The sequence below is a fragment of the Pithys albifrons genome, chromosome 3, assembly GCF_047495875.1.
Source record: "Pithys albifrons albifrons isolate INPA30051 chromosome 3, PitAlb_v1, whole genome shotgun sequence".
Lineage (NCBI taxonomy): Eukaryota > Metazoa > Chordata > Aves > Passeriformes > Thamnophilidae > Pithys > Pithys albifrons.
The window spans coordinates 100,296,695-100,310,070 of NC_092460.1; the positions used below are offsets into that span (position 1 = coordinate 100,296,695).

General features: G+C 58.1%; 1 protein-coding gene across 1 annotated transcript in view; it reads right to left on the reverse strand.

Annotated features, from left to right (window-relative positions):
- Positions 1-13,376, reverse strand: part of SHANK3 (SH3 and multiple ankyrin repeat domains 3) — a 269,795-nt gene that overhangs the window by 60,551 nt on the left and 195,868 nt on the right. The window contains exon 13 of the mRNA XM_071550093.1: positions 10,473-10,586. Coding sequence (XP_071406194.1) covers positions 10,473-10,586 — 114 coding nt within the window. The remainder of the gene's footprint in view (positions 1-10,472; positions 10,587-13,376) is intronic.

The window sequence follows — 13,376 nt, forward strand, 5'->3', positions numbered from 1 at the left end:
CACCCAGTGCCACCCCTGCCATGGGCAGGGACACCTTCCCCTATCTCAGGGCAGCCTGTGCCAGGGCCTCACTGGATATGGGAATGATTCTATCCATTAATTTTCCCACTCCACAGAAATTCCAGCCCATTTCTGAGCTCTGAGCCAACATCCACCACCGGAGCCAGAAATGAAGAAAAGATGAACCTGCCTGAAACCAAAGAGCTCAGAACTCTGGGCAGCAGCAGGAGGGGCCAGAGCCAGGACCAACCAGACTGGGGGCAACTCCCCATGGCAGCAGGAAGGGCTGAGCCCTGCCAGGAGCCTGGAACAAGGACTGAGCCCTGGAACAAGGACTGAGCCCTGGAACAAGGACTGAGCCCTGCCAGGAGCCTGGAACAAGGACTGAGCCCTGGAACAAGGACTGAGCCCTGGAACAAGGACTGAGCCCTGCCAGGAGCCTGGAACGAGGACTGAGCCCTGGAACAAGGACTGAGCCCTGCCAGGAGCCTGGAACAAGGACTGAGCCCTGCAACAAAGACTGAGCCCTGCCAGGAGCCTGGAACAAGGACTGAGCCCTGGAACAAGGACTGAGCCCTGCCAGGAGCCTGGAACGAGGACTGAGCCCTGCAACAAAGACTGAGCCCTGGAACAAGGACTGAGCCCTGCCAGGAGCCTGGAACAAGGACTGAGCCCTGGAACAAGGACTGAGCCCTGGAACAAGGACTGAGCCCTGCCAGGAGCCTGGAACGAGGACTGAGCCCTGCCAGGAGCCTGGAACAAGGACTGAGCCCTGGAACAAGGACTGAGCCCTGCCAGGAGCCTGGAATGAGGACTGAGCCCTGGAACAAGGACTGAGCCCTGCCAGGAGCCTGGAATGAGGACTGAGCCCTGGAACAAGGACTGAGCCCTGCCAGGAGCCTGGAACAAGGACTGGGCCCTGCCAGGAGCCCTGGAGTGAGGACTGAGCCCTGGAACAAGGACTGAGCCCTGCCAGGAGCCTGGAACAAGGACTGAGCCCTGGAACAAGGACTGAGCCCTGGAACAAGGACTGAGCCCTGCCAGGAGCCTGGAACAAGGACTGAGCCCTGGAACAAGGACTGAGCCCTGGAACAAAGACTGAGCCCTGCCAGGAGCCTGGAACAAGGACTGGGCCCTGCCAAGAGCCTGGAACAAGGACTGGGCCCTGCCAAGAGCCTGGAACAAGGACTGGGCCCTGCCAAGAGCCTGGAACAAGGACTGAGCCCTGCCAGGAGCCCTGGAACAAGGACTGAGCCCTGGAACAAGGACTGAGCCCTGCCAGGAGCCTGCAACAAGGACTGAGCCCTGGAACAAGGACTGAGCCCTGCCAGGAGCCTGGAACAAGGACTGAGCCCTGCCAAGAGCCTGGAACAAGGACTGAGCCCTGGAACAAGGACTGAGCCCTGCCAGGAGCCCTGGAATGGGGCAGGAGCAGCCTGAGCCCAGCAGGGACACACTGCTGGATCAAGGGAGAAGCTCCTCCCTGTGAGGGTGGGGAAGAACCTGGGACAAGGGATGGAGGGACAGGATAAAGGGAATGGCTTCAGACTGAGAGAGGGGAAATTTAGGTTGGGTATTAGGAGGGAATTGGTGGCTGGGAGGGTGGGCAGGCCCTGGCACAGGTTGGGCAGAGAAGCTGTGGCTGCCCCTGATCCATCCCGGGAGTGTCCAAGGCCAGGCTGGACAGGGCTTGGAGCACCCTGGGCTATGGGAGGTGTCCCTGCCCATGGCAGGGGTGGCACTGGGTGGGCTTTAAAGTCCCTTCCCACCCAAACCATTCCATGGTTCTGTAATTCTATGCACAATTCAGGACTGTTCCCTGCAGATCCCACATCCCACAGCCCTTCCCAGGCTCCAGCAGTGCAGAGCCTGTTTCAGGGAGTTCCTGCTCTTCATGCCCTGCAATTCCAATAAAACTGAGCCCAAATCCTTCCTGCAGGAGGTTACAGAGCCACGAGGGCAGTCTGGTTGTACATTAAGTAACTTGTATTACAGAAATAGTAGAACTAAAATAATCAGCCCAAGATAAAACCATTTTCAGTTTTTTTTCTGATTTCAAATTCCCTGGAAAGCTGAACAGCTCAAATCTCAGTCTAAGGGTGGTCTCAGAGAACTCCATCCCCATCCTTGGAGACAGGGGGGCTAAAAGTGCCCCTGGCATCATCATGAGGCTCATCCCAACTGGCACATTCAGATCCCAGCACTTCCCACTGCTCCTTCATGCTCCTGGTTTGCCCTCAGCACCCTCCCACCCATCCCAAGGACATGGATGGTCAGGTCATGGCCACAACATGTGTGGCCCCTACATGTGAGCCCCAAACATCTGGAGACACCAGATGTGGTTGTGCTGCCACGAGCAGGAAGAGCTATGGGAAAGGTTATGGAAAAGGGAATCTGGAAAGAAACTTGTGCCAAGAATTTTAAATTCCCACTCTGGGAAGGGGAAAAATGAGTAAAACCAAGAGCTATCAACTTTATAGCCTGAGCACCACCTTGGGATATTCAGAAAAATGACCTTTCCTCTTGACTGTAAGAGGAAGCTGCTGATGGAGCAGGGGCTGTTACAAGAGGAGGAAGTTCAGAGGATGGAGAATGGTTTGGGTGGGAAGGGACCCCCTGCCAGGGGCATTGGACCACATTGCTCCAATCCCACCCAGCCTGGCCTGGGACACTCCCAGGGATGGATCCAGGGGCAGCCACAGCTGCTCTGCCCAACCTGTGCCAGGGCCTGCCCACCCTCCCAGCCACCAATTCCTTCCCAGTGTCCCACCCAGCCCTGCCCTCTGGCACTGGGAAATCATTCCCTGTGGTTTTTTCCCAAAGCAAGTTTTTTGTCCAAAACAACAACAGGGACAAACACAGGGGGGTGTCACATGTGAACCCCAACAGCCAAGGGGAGCCAGCACAGGGAACAGCCACAGGGACACGACAGCACCTTGTCTGCAGCACTAAAGCCCCTCTCCATGGCCCTACACACCCCCCAGGCTCCCTGGGGTGGGCTCCTATCCCCTGGGGTGGGCTTCTATCCCCTGGGGTGGGCTTCTATCCCCTGGGGTGGGGTCCCATCCCCTGGGGTGGGCTCCTGTCCCCTGGGGTGGGCTCCTGTCCCCTGAGATGGGCTTCTATCCCCTGGGGTGGGCTTCTATCCCCTGGGGTGGGGTATATCCCCTGGGGTGGGCTCCCGTCCCCTGGGGTGGGTTTCTATCCCCTGGGGTGGGCTCCCATCCCCTGGGGTGGGCTCCCATCCCCGGGGGTGGGTTTCTATCCCCTGGGGTGGGCTTCTAGCCCCTGGGGTGGGCTCCCATCCCCTGGGGTGGGCTCCTATCCCCTGGGAGCTCAACCCCAGGCTCACAGGAGGATGGAGATTCCAGAGAAGGATCACCATGAGCTGACACTGACTCCATAAGGTACCAGGAGCCCACAAGAGGAGGAGGAGGAGGAATAAACAGCTCATCCCTTGCCATGCAGGACACCCAGAGATGAAGGCATGGAATGGGTACCCCAAGAACAAGGGGAGTCCCCCCAGGCTCCAGCAGGCAGAGGAGCAATTCCCTGCAGGAAATTTGGGCTGTGTGTCTCACTCAGGCACCAAATCCCTCCCAATCCTCCTCCTCCTCTGCAGCCCATGATTGGCAGCACTGGGGCTGGCACCGGAGAGGAGGGAAGAACAACAGTGCCCTCTACCCAGAGAAACAGCCAACGACTGGTGCAGCCTCGTGACTGCCACGGGCACAGCCCGAGGGCACCAGACCAGATGGGCTCCAGGAGAACTCAAGACCAGGATGCTCCAAGCCCTGTCCAACCAGGTGGGGGAGGAGTGACCCCTCTGCAAACACGGGTGCCAGGTGGGTGCCAGGGGGCTCAGGTGCCCCCAAGGGCAGCAGTGATGCCAGGCTGGGAGCCTGGTGCTCTCCCTGCCTCTGATCCCTGTTTGGTTCCACTTCCTGGCTCTCAATTCCCTTAAAAAGAACAGGGACACACTGGCTGCATGTTGGACCTGCTGTGGCTTTGAGGGAGATGGAATCATGGATGGCTTGGGTGGGAAGGGACCTTAAAGCCCACCCAGTGCCACCCCTGCCATGGGCAGGGACACCTCCCATAGCCCAGGGTGCTCCAAGCCCTGTCCAGCCTGGCCTGGGACACTCCCAGGGATCCAGAGGCAGCCACAGCTTCTCTGTCCAACCTGTGCCAGCCCCTGCCCACCCTCCCAGACACCAATCCCTTCCCAATATCCCCCCCAGCCCTGCCCTCTGGCACTGGGAAGCCATTCCCTGTGTCCTGCCCCTCCATCCCTTGTCCCCAGTCCCTCCCCAGCTCTCCTGGAGTCCCTTCAGGCCCTGCCAGGGGCTCTCAGGTGTCCCTGGACCCTTCTCTTCTCCAGGTGACCCTCCCAGCTCTCCCAGCCTGGCTCCAGAGCAGAGGGATCCAGCCCTGGAGCAGCTCTGGGGCCTCCTCTGGGCTCCTCCAGCAGCTCCTGCTGTTGGGTCTTCAGGGGAAGCAGAGGGAGGAGCAGGGAAGCAGGGCAGGAAAACCCAACCCAGTGTGTCTGCAAGTGCTCCCCAAGTCCCCAGCTCAGATGGGGCCTCATAAGTTTGCAAAGACCTTCCACGTATTCCTCTCTCTCCCTGATCCCTCTTCCTCTCTGTATCCCTCTCTCTCCCTGGATCCCTCTCTCTCCCTGGATCCCTCTCCCTCCCTGGATCCCTCTCTCTCCCTGGATCCCTCTCCCTCCCTGGATCCCTCTCCCTCCCTGGATCCCTCTCTCTCCCTGGGTCCCTCTCCCTCCCTGGATCCCTCTCTCTCCCTGGGTCCCTCTCTCTCCCTGGATCCCTCTCCCTCCCTGGATCCCTCTCTCTCCCTGGATCCCTCTCTGTCCCTGATCCCTCTCTCTCCCTGTATCCCTCTCCCTCCCTGGATCCCTCTCTCTCCCTGGATCCCTCTCCCTCCCTGGATCCCTCTCTGTCCCTGATCCCTCTCTCTCCCTGTATCCCTCTCCCTCCCTGGATCCCTCTCTCTCCCTGGATCCCTCTCCCTCCCTGGATCCCTCTCCCTCCCTGGATCCCTCTCCACAAGGACAGGCTGCACGTGGAAGCAGAAAACCAGCACAGGGCTTGGGGCAGGATCTCTCCAAACAGCCTGAGAGACAAAGGGTATCCAGGTGAGTGCCCACAGCCCTGGCTCTGTACCAGGGCAGGGGCCAGGCTGGAGGTTCCCACCCTTGCCGAGCCCAGGAGATGCTGTGCCACCAGGCAGCTCCCACAGGCACATCCCAGAGCTGGCCACGTTCTGCTTCCCAGCCCAGCCCTGCCCTGTAATTTGGGGGGGTTGTTTCCTGAGCTCTGAAATTGGGTGGGAAGGATGGTCAGGACCTGCCACAAGAGGAGATTTGGAAAAGCCTCAGGGAATGAGGCTCAGGGCAGAGAGAGGAGCCAGCTCAGGGGGGAAGGAGCCAAACCAGAAGCCCCATTTCCAGGTAAAATAAGAAATGCCCATTTCCCAGTGCCCCCAGCCCATCCCAAACAGCTCTTTTGTCTTAACTACAGTTCCCAAATACTCCTCCAAGATCTGAACCAAAGCTGCAGGTCCTTCCCCCAGCATTTCCCTGGCCCACAGGCTCAGGATGACTCTGCAATAACCCAGGCAGGAGCAGAGCCCCCAGTGCAGCTGCAGCACAAGGTTGTCCAACCACTGACAAATGATGTCCCAAAAATTAATGCTCGTCTTTAATTTCAGCTATTAAAAATAGTCCCTGATGATGATATTAATGAGAAGCTGTGGCTGCCTCTGGATGCCTGGAAGTGTCCAAGGCCAGGTTGGATGGAACTTGGAGCAACCTGGGCTATGGGAGGTGTCCCTGCCCATGGCAGGGGTTCAGCAAGGTGGTCTTGGTGGTCCCTTCCCACCCAAACTGTTACATTCCCTGACTCCTAATCTTGGTTCCTTGAGAGGTTTGTTTATTCCAGAGGCCTCAGGATTCACATTCCCTGCCTGCACAATTTCTCCTTTGCCAGGAACACACATCAGGGCAGGTTTTTTGTAGCTTTAACTTAAAACACTCACTCAAAATTCTGCCTGTGCCATAACTCACTCCAGACAGTCAACTCCATTTACTCCCCTACATTCTTCTCCTTTATCAAATATAAAACTCTGACTCCATCCCCATTACCAGGATATCTTACCCCATCATTTTCCAAAGGAACAGGAAGGTTTATGTTGTTTGTCCTCAGCCCATCCATCACACACACCTCCCACCCTCACCTCACCATTCCCTGGGCCTGTTCTCCCTGCTGGGAGCTCTTGGATTCATCCCAAGCCCTGGCTCAGTGTCTTTCCTCTGCTCTCATCAGCTGGATTTTGTATTCCAAATGGCTCAGCCACATCCCAGTATGGCCAGTAGGACCAGAGCAGTGACAATCCCTGTGCTGGGACCTGGGGAGGCCCCTCCTGGAGTCCTGGGGCAGGTCTGGGCCCCTCAGGCAGCAGAGCCACGGAGGGGCTGGAGCGTGTGCAGGGCAGGGAGCGGAGCTGGGAAGGGGCTGGAGCAGCAGGAGGGGCTGAGGGAGCTGGGGGGGCTGAGCCTGGAGCAAAGGAGGCTCAGGGGGCACCTTCTGGCTCTGCAATCCCTGCCAGGAGGGGGGAGCCGGGACAGGGGGTCGGGCTGTGCCCCAGGGCACAGGGACAGGAGGAGAGGGCACGGCCTCAGGCTGGGCCAGGGCAGGGGCAGGGGGGGATTTGGGCACAGAAAATAGAAAATGGGCAAAAGTAAAGATCTTCAAATCAGCAGGGCAGAAGAAATAAATTTAGAACATAAAGAATCCCAGGATCCCTGAGGCTGGCAAAGCCCTGCCAGCCCATGGAGCCCACCCTGTGCCCGATGCCCACCTTGGCACAGCCCTGCCAGCCCATGGAGCCCACCCTGTGCCCAATGCCCACCTTGGCAAAGCCCTCCCAGCCCATGGAGCCCACCCTGTGCCCGATGCCCACCTTGGCAAAGCCCTGCCAGCCCATGGAGCCCACCCTGTGCCCGATGCCCACCTTGGCAAAGCCCTGCCAGCCCATGAAGCCCACCCTGTGCCCAATGCCCACCTTGGCCCCCAGCCCAGAGCACTCAGTGCCATGGCCAGTCCTGCCTTGGGCACCTCCAGGGCTGGGCACTCCAACCCTCCCTGGGCAGCCCCTGCCAGGGCCTGTCCACCCTTGCCAGCAGGAAATACTTCCCGAAAATATAAAATATCTGAGGAACTCTGTTTGGGCCCCAAAGGATTGAAGCTGCACTGACAGGAGACTCTGACTGGGAAGGGAGGAACTTCTTGGGGCCGGTGACAGAGTTGGGCAATGGGACATTTTCCTCCTGAGGGAACAAACCCTGCAGTGACCATGACCTGGGACCAGCAGGGAGATGCTGAGCCTGAGGCACCCCCAGAGATGGCCCTGGCTCAGTTGGGTACATCAATATCCAGCCTGTGGCCTTTTCCCTCCAAGCAGGACAATCCATGCAGGATAAAGGAACCTCTCAATGTTCCTCCATCACAGCAACCTGAAAGCTGCTCTCTGAATTTCACTGAATACCACAATGAGTTTCCTGAGCTGCTTCATCCTTGTCACAGTCACCCTCAGTCTGCTCCAACAGACACTCTGGTGGTGGCCACACAATCCTGTGACTTCCCTCAATCCATAATCACAGCTGGAGATGTCCAGGAGCCTGATGGAGCTTTAGGTATAGTCAGGCCAAACCCTTCCAGCACCCAAATCCATCAGGATTAAACCCAGGAGATGGAGACTTCTCTTCTTTTCATCTTGATGAGAATCATGGGGAATGGTTTGGGTTGCAAGGGACCTTAAAGTCCATCTGGTTCCAACCACTATCTTCCATAGCCCAGGATGCTCCAAGCCCTGTCCAGCCTGGCCTGGGACACTCCCAGGGATCCAGGGGCAGCCACAGCTTCTCTGCCCAACCTGTGCCAGGGCCTGCCCACCCTCCCATTCACCAATTCCTTCCCAATATCCCATCTAACCCTGCCCTCTGGCACCAGGAAGCCACTCCCTGTGTCCTGTTTCTCCAGGCCCTTGGAAATAATCCCTCTACTTCTTCCTTATTGGCCCCTTCAGGCACCACAAGGCTGCAAAGAGGTCACTTTGAAACCTTCTCTTCTCCAGGCTGAACAATCCCAACTGTCCCAGCCTTTCCTCAGAGCGGAGCTGCCCCAACCCTCCACTCAGCTTGGTGGCCTCCTCTTCAGGCTCCCAAGGTGCAGTGTGGGGTCCCAGCCCTGCTGCCCCATCACCCACCGGCACCTGCAGAAGATCTGCAGGAACAGCCTGTGCTGGCTCCTCCCAGAGCTGCCCACCCAGCACGGAGCAGAGACTCTCCTTTGGGTGCCAGTGCAAAGGTATGAGCCACCCTGGGATACAGCTCGGGATACAGCTCGGGATACAGCTCGGGATATAGCCTGGGATACAGCTTGGGATACAGCTCGGGATACAACCTGGGATACAGCTTGGGATACAGCTCAGGATACAGCTTGGGATACAACCTGGGATACAGCTCGGGATACAACCTGGGATACAGCTCGGGATACAACCTGGGATACAACCTGGGATACAGCTCGGGATACAGCTCGGGATACAACTTGGGATACAGCTTGGGATACAACTTGGGATACAACCTGGGACACAGCTTGGGACACAGCTCGGGATACAACTTGGGATACAACCTGGGATACAGCTCGGGATACAACTTGGGATACAACTTGGGATACAACCTGGGGTACAACCTGGGGTACAGCTCGGGATATAGCCTGGGATACAGCTTGGGATACAGCTTGGGATACAACCTGGGACACAGCTTGGGACACAGCTCGGGATACAACTTGGGACACAACTTGGGACACAGCTCGGGATACAGCTTGGGACACAGCTTGGGACACAGCTCGGGATACAACTTGGGGTACAGGTCGGGATACAGGTCGGGATACAACTTGGGATACAACTGGGAATACAGCTTGGGATACAACTTGGGATACAGCTCGGGATACAGCTTGGGATACAGCTTGGGATACAGCTTTGGATAAAGCTTGGGATACAGCTCGGGACACAACTTGGGATACAGCTCGGGATACAGCTTGGGGTACAGCTCAGGACACAACTCGGGATACAGCTTGGGATACAGATCGGGATAGAGCTCGGGACACACCTCGGGACACAGGTTGGGATGCAGTTCAGGACACAACTTGGGATAAAACTTGGAACACAGCTGGGGATACAGCTCGGGATACAACTTGGGGTACAGGTCGGGATACAACCTGGGATACAACTGGGAATACATCTCGGGATAAAGCTTGGGATACAACTTGGGATACAGGTTGGGACACAGCTTGGGACACAACTCAGGATAAAACTTGGAATACAGCTCAGGATACAGCTCGGGATACAGCTCGAGATACAACCTGGGGTACAGGTCAGGATACAACTTGGGCTACAACTGGGAATATAGCTCGAGATACAGCTCAGAATACCACTTGGGATACAGCTCGGGACACAGCTCGGGATACAGCTCAGGACACAGCTTGGGATACAGCTCGGGATACAGCTCGGGATACAGCTCGGGACACAGCTTGGGATACAGCTCGGGATACAGTTCGGGATACAGCTCGGGACACAGCTTGGGATACAGCTCGGGATACAGCTCGGGATACAGCTCGGGACACAGCTTGGGATACAGCTCGGGACACAGCTTGGGATACAGCTCGGGATACAGCTCGGGATACAGCTTGGGATACAGCTCTGGACACAATTCGGGATATAGCTTGGGATATAGCTCGGGATAAAACTCGGGATAAAACTCGGGATACAGCTTTGGATAAAGCTTGGGATACAGCTCGGGATACAACTTGGGACACAGTTCGGGACACAATTCAGGATATAGCTTGGGATATAGCTCAGGATAAAACTTGGGATAAAACTCGGGACACAGCTTGGGATACAGCTCGGGATACAGCTTTGGATAAAGCTTGGGATACAGCTCGGGACACAACTTGGGATACAGCTCGGGACACAACTCGTCCAATGCATCCATTGCCTGGCACAAGGAAGGGGAGAGCTCAGAGCCTGCTGGCAGTGCAGAGGGAGCTTCCCGGGCTGCCTGGGGTGCCCAGGGGGAGCTTCCTGGGCTGCCTGGGGTGCCCAGGGGGAGCTTCCCGGGCTGCCTGGGGTGCCCAGGGGGAGCTTCCCGGGCTGCCTGGGGTGCCCAGGGGGAGCCTCCCGGGCTGCCTGGGGTGCCCAGGGGGAGCTTCCCGGGCTGTCTGGGGTGCCCAGGGGGAGCTTCCCGGGCTGCCTGGGGTGCCCAGGGGGAGCTTCCCGGGCTGTCTGGGGTGCCCAGGGGGAGCTTCCCGGGCTGTCTGGGGTGCCCAGGGGGAGCCTCACGGGCTGCCTGGGGTGCCCAGGGGGCCCCGGGCTGGCAGGGCAGCACTCACCTTGCCGCGAGTCGTACTGTCTCATCTGCACCTCCTCCACACATTCCGCCGGGAACCAGCCGGTCCTGCCCTTCACGGAGCCTTCCCAGAAGCCGCCCTCGCCGATGCTCAGCACTGGGGGGGACACAGACACAGACACTGTCAGGGGGCCAGGCATGGGCAGGGTGGGGTCATCTGCAACACCCAGTCATGGAATCACTGAGGATGGCAAAGCCCCTGCCAATGCTCAGCATGTGGGGGACAGAGATGGGCTGTGAGGGAGGGCAGGGAAGGTTTGGGACCATCAGCAACACCCAGTCATGGAATCACTGAGGATGGCAAAGCCCTTGTAGATGCTCAGCATGTGGGGGGGACACAGATGGGCTGTGAGGGAGGGCAGGGAAGGTTTGGGACCATCAGCAACACCCAATCATGGAATCACTGAGGATGGCAAAGCCCCTGCCAATGCTCAGCATGTGGGGGACAGAGATGGGCTGTGAGGGAGGGCAGGGAAGGTTGGGACCATCAGCAACACCCAGTCATGGAATCATCAGCAACACCCAGTCATGGAATCACTGAGGATGGCAAAGCCCTTGTAGATGCTCAGCATGTGGGGGGGACACAGATGGGCTGTGAGGGGGGCACAGGGAAGGTTGGGACCATCAGCAACACCCAATCACAGAACCATCAGCAACAGCCAATCGTGGCATCACTGAGGTTGGAAATGCCCTCCCAGAACCCTCAGTCCACTCCACCACCCAAGCACAAGGGTACACACAGGCTGCACATCCCCAAATACAGTTATCCCACTCTGGATACCCAAATCCCAAGAGTGCTGGGACATCAACATCAGCAGAATTTCCCTTCCAAATGAATCCCAATTGTGCCATGAGGTCTTGGAAATGTCAGACCTGGCAGGTGTGTCTGCAGTCCCTGCAGCCTTCCTGACCCCCAGGGCTGGGCACCCCCAAACCTGTTACCTGATGGAGTTCACAGACCCCTGATGGGCCAAACTGTAAAACCACAGCACTGCCAGAGCCAGAGAGCTCCTGGGGTGTGGAATTACGGAATTACAGAATCCCCTGAGCTGGCAAAGCCCTGCCAGCTACCCACCTTGGCAAAGCCCTCCCAGCCCATGGAGCCCACCCTGTGCCCGATGCCCACCTTGGCAAAGCCCTCCCAGCCCATGGAGCCCACCCTGTGCCCAATGCCCACCTTGGCAAAGCCCTGCCAGCCCATGGAGCCCACCCTGTGCCCGATGCCCACCTTGGCAAAGCCCTCCCAGCCCATGGAGCCCACCCTGTGCCCGATGCCCACCTTGGCCCCCAGCCCAGAGCACTCAGTGCCACGGCCAGTCCTGCCTTGGGCACCTCCAGGGCTGGGCACTCCAACCCTCCCTGGGCAGCCCCTGCCAGGGCCTGCCCACCCTTGCCAGCACCAAATTCCTCCTCCTGTCCAACCAGAGGACAGACAGTGCACAGTGAACTTCCTGCAGTGTGTGCTGAGAAAATGAACCACCAAACTGGCAACACCCACCTTTGTAAGATGGGTGCAAATGGGGGTCTCAGACACAACCCACCCTTTGGTGAAACCATTTCCTGGGAATTTGGGACCCACCACAACTCTGACATCCTCAGAGGGACAGAGGAATCCCAGCCCCACAAGGAGCACGAGATGCAGAGAGGGAGAGGAATTGGCCATGGCAACACCTTCTGGTGGAAGGTGTCCCATGGCAAGGGGTGAAACTGGATGGGCTTTAAGGTCCCTTCCCACCCAAACCATCCTTGGAATGAGTCCCTCTGAGGACCAGTGTCCTGCTGGACCATGTCCAACCCCAAGCTGGGTCAGTCCCAGTGACAGAGCAGGCAGGAAGGAGCTTCACTGGCACAGCACAATTCCCCAGCCCATTAAGCTTTGTTTGCACACTCTCAAAGCTCAGGGAAACAGAAAGAAAGTCATGAAATGTGCTCTGAAGATTCAGTGAATTCAGGGTTGAGATTCTGATGGAGAATCTCATCAGGAGTGTCCTCATTAAACCAGGGAGCAGCAGGAGCCCCTCAAGCTCCCAAGGATAGCTCCAGGCAGCCCAGAGCAAACCACTGAGAAGCTCCAGACAGAGCCAGCACTGCTGGGACACCTGAAGGACCACCTGGGAGCCAGAGCTGGACAGTGGGAGGTGTCCCTGCCCATGGCAGGGGTGGCACTGAATGGCCATTAAGGTCCCTTCCAACCTGAACCGTTCCATGACTCAGAGAAGGAAAAAAAAGCACGGGAATTGCAGGCAAGTTTGAAAGCCCAACAGCCAGAAGGCCCAGGCACATCCCCACCCAGCCCTGCTGCTGCCTTCCCAACTGAGCTCCCAGCCCTTCCCAGTTCAGCTCCCAGCCCTTCCCAACTCAGCTCCCAGTCCTTCTCAGCTCTGCTCCCAGTCCTTCCCAGCTCTGCTCCCAGCCCTTCCCAGCTCAGCTCCCAGCTCAGCTCCCAGCCCTTCCCAACTCAACTCCCAGTCCTTCCCAACTCAGCTCCCAGCCCTTCCCAACTCAGCTCCAGCCCTTCCCAACTCAGCTCCAGCCCTTCCTAGCTCAGCTCCCAGCCCTTCCCAACTCAGCTCCCAGCCCTTCCCAACTCAGCTCCCAGCCCTTCCCAACTCAGCTCCCAGCCCTTCCCAACTCAGCTCCCAGCCCTTCCCAACTCAGCTCCCAGTCCTTCCCAACTCAACTCCCAGTCCTTCCCAACTCAGCTCCAGCCCTTCCCAACTCAGCTCCCAGCCCTTCCCAACTCAGCTCCCAGCCCTTCCCAGTCCTTCCCAACTCAGCTCCAGCCCCTCCCAGGCTGGAGCCCTCCCTGCTCCCTCCTCCCCGTGCTGTGTCAGTCAGAGCTGGATGCAAACCCGGCAGTTATTAATAAATTAAGCGGCGCTGCAGC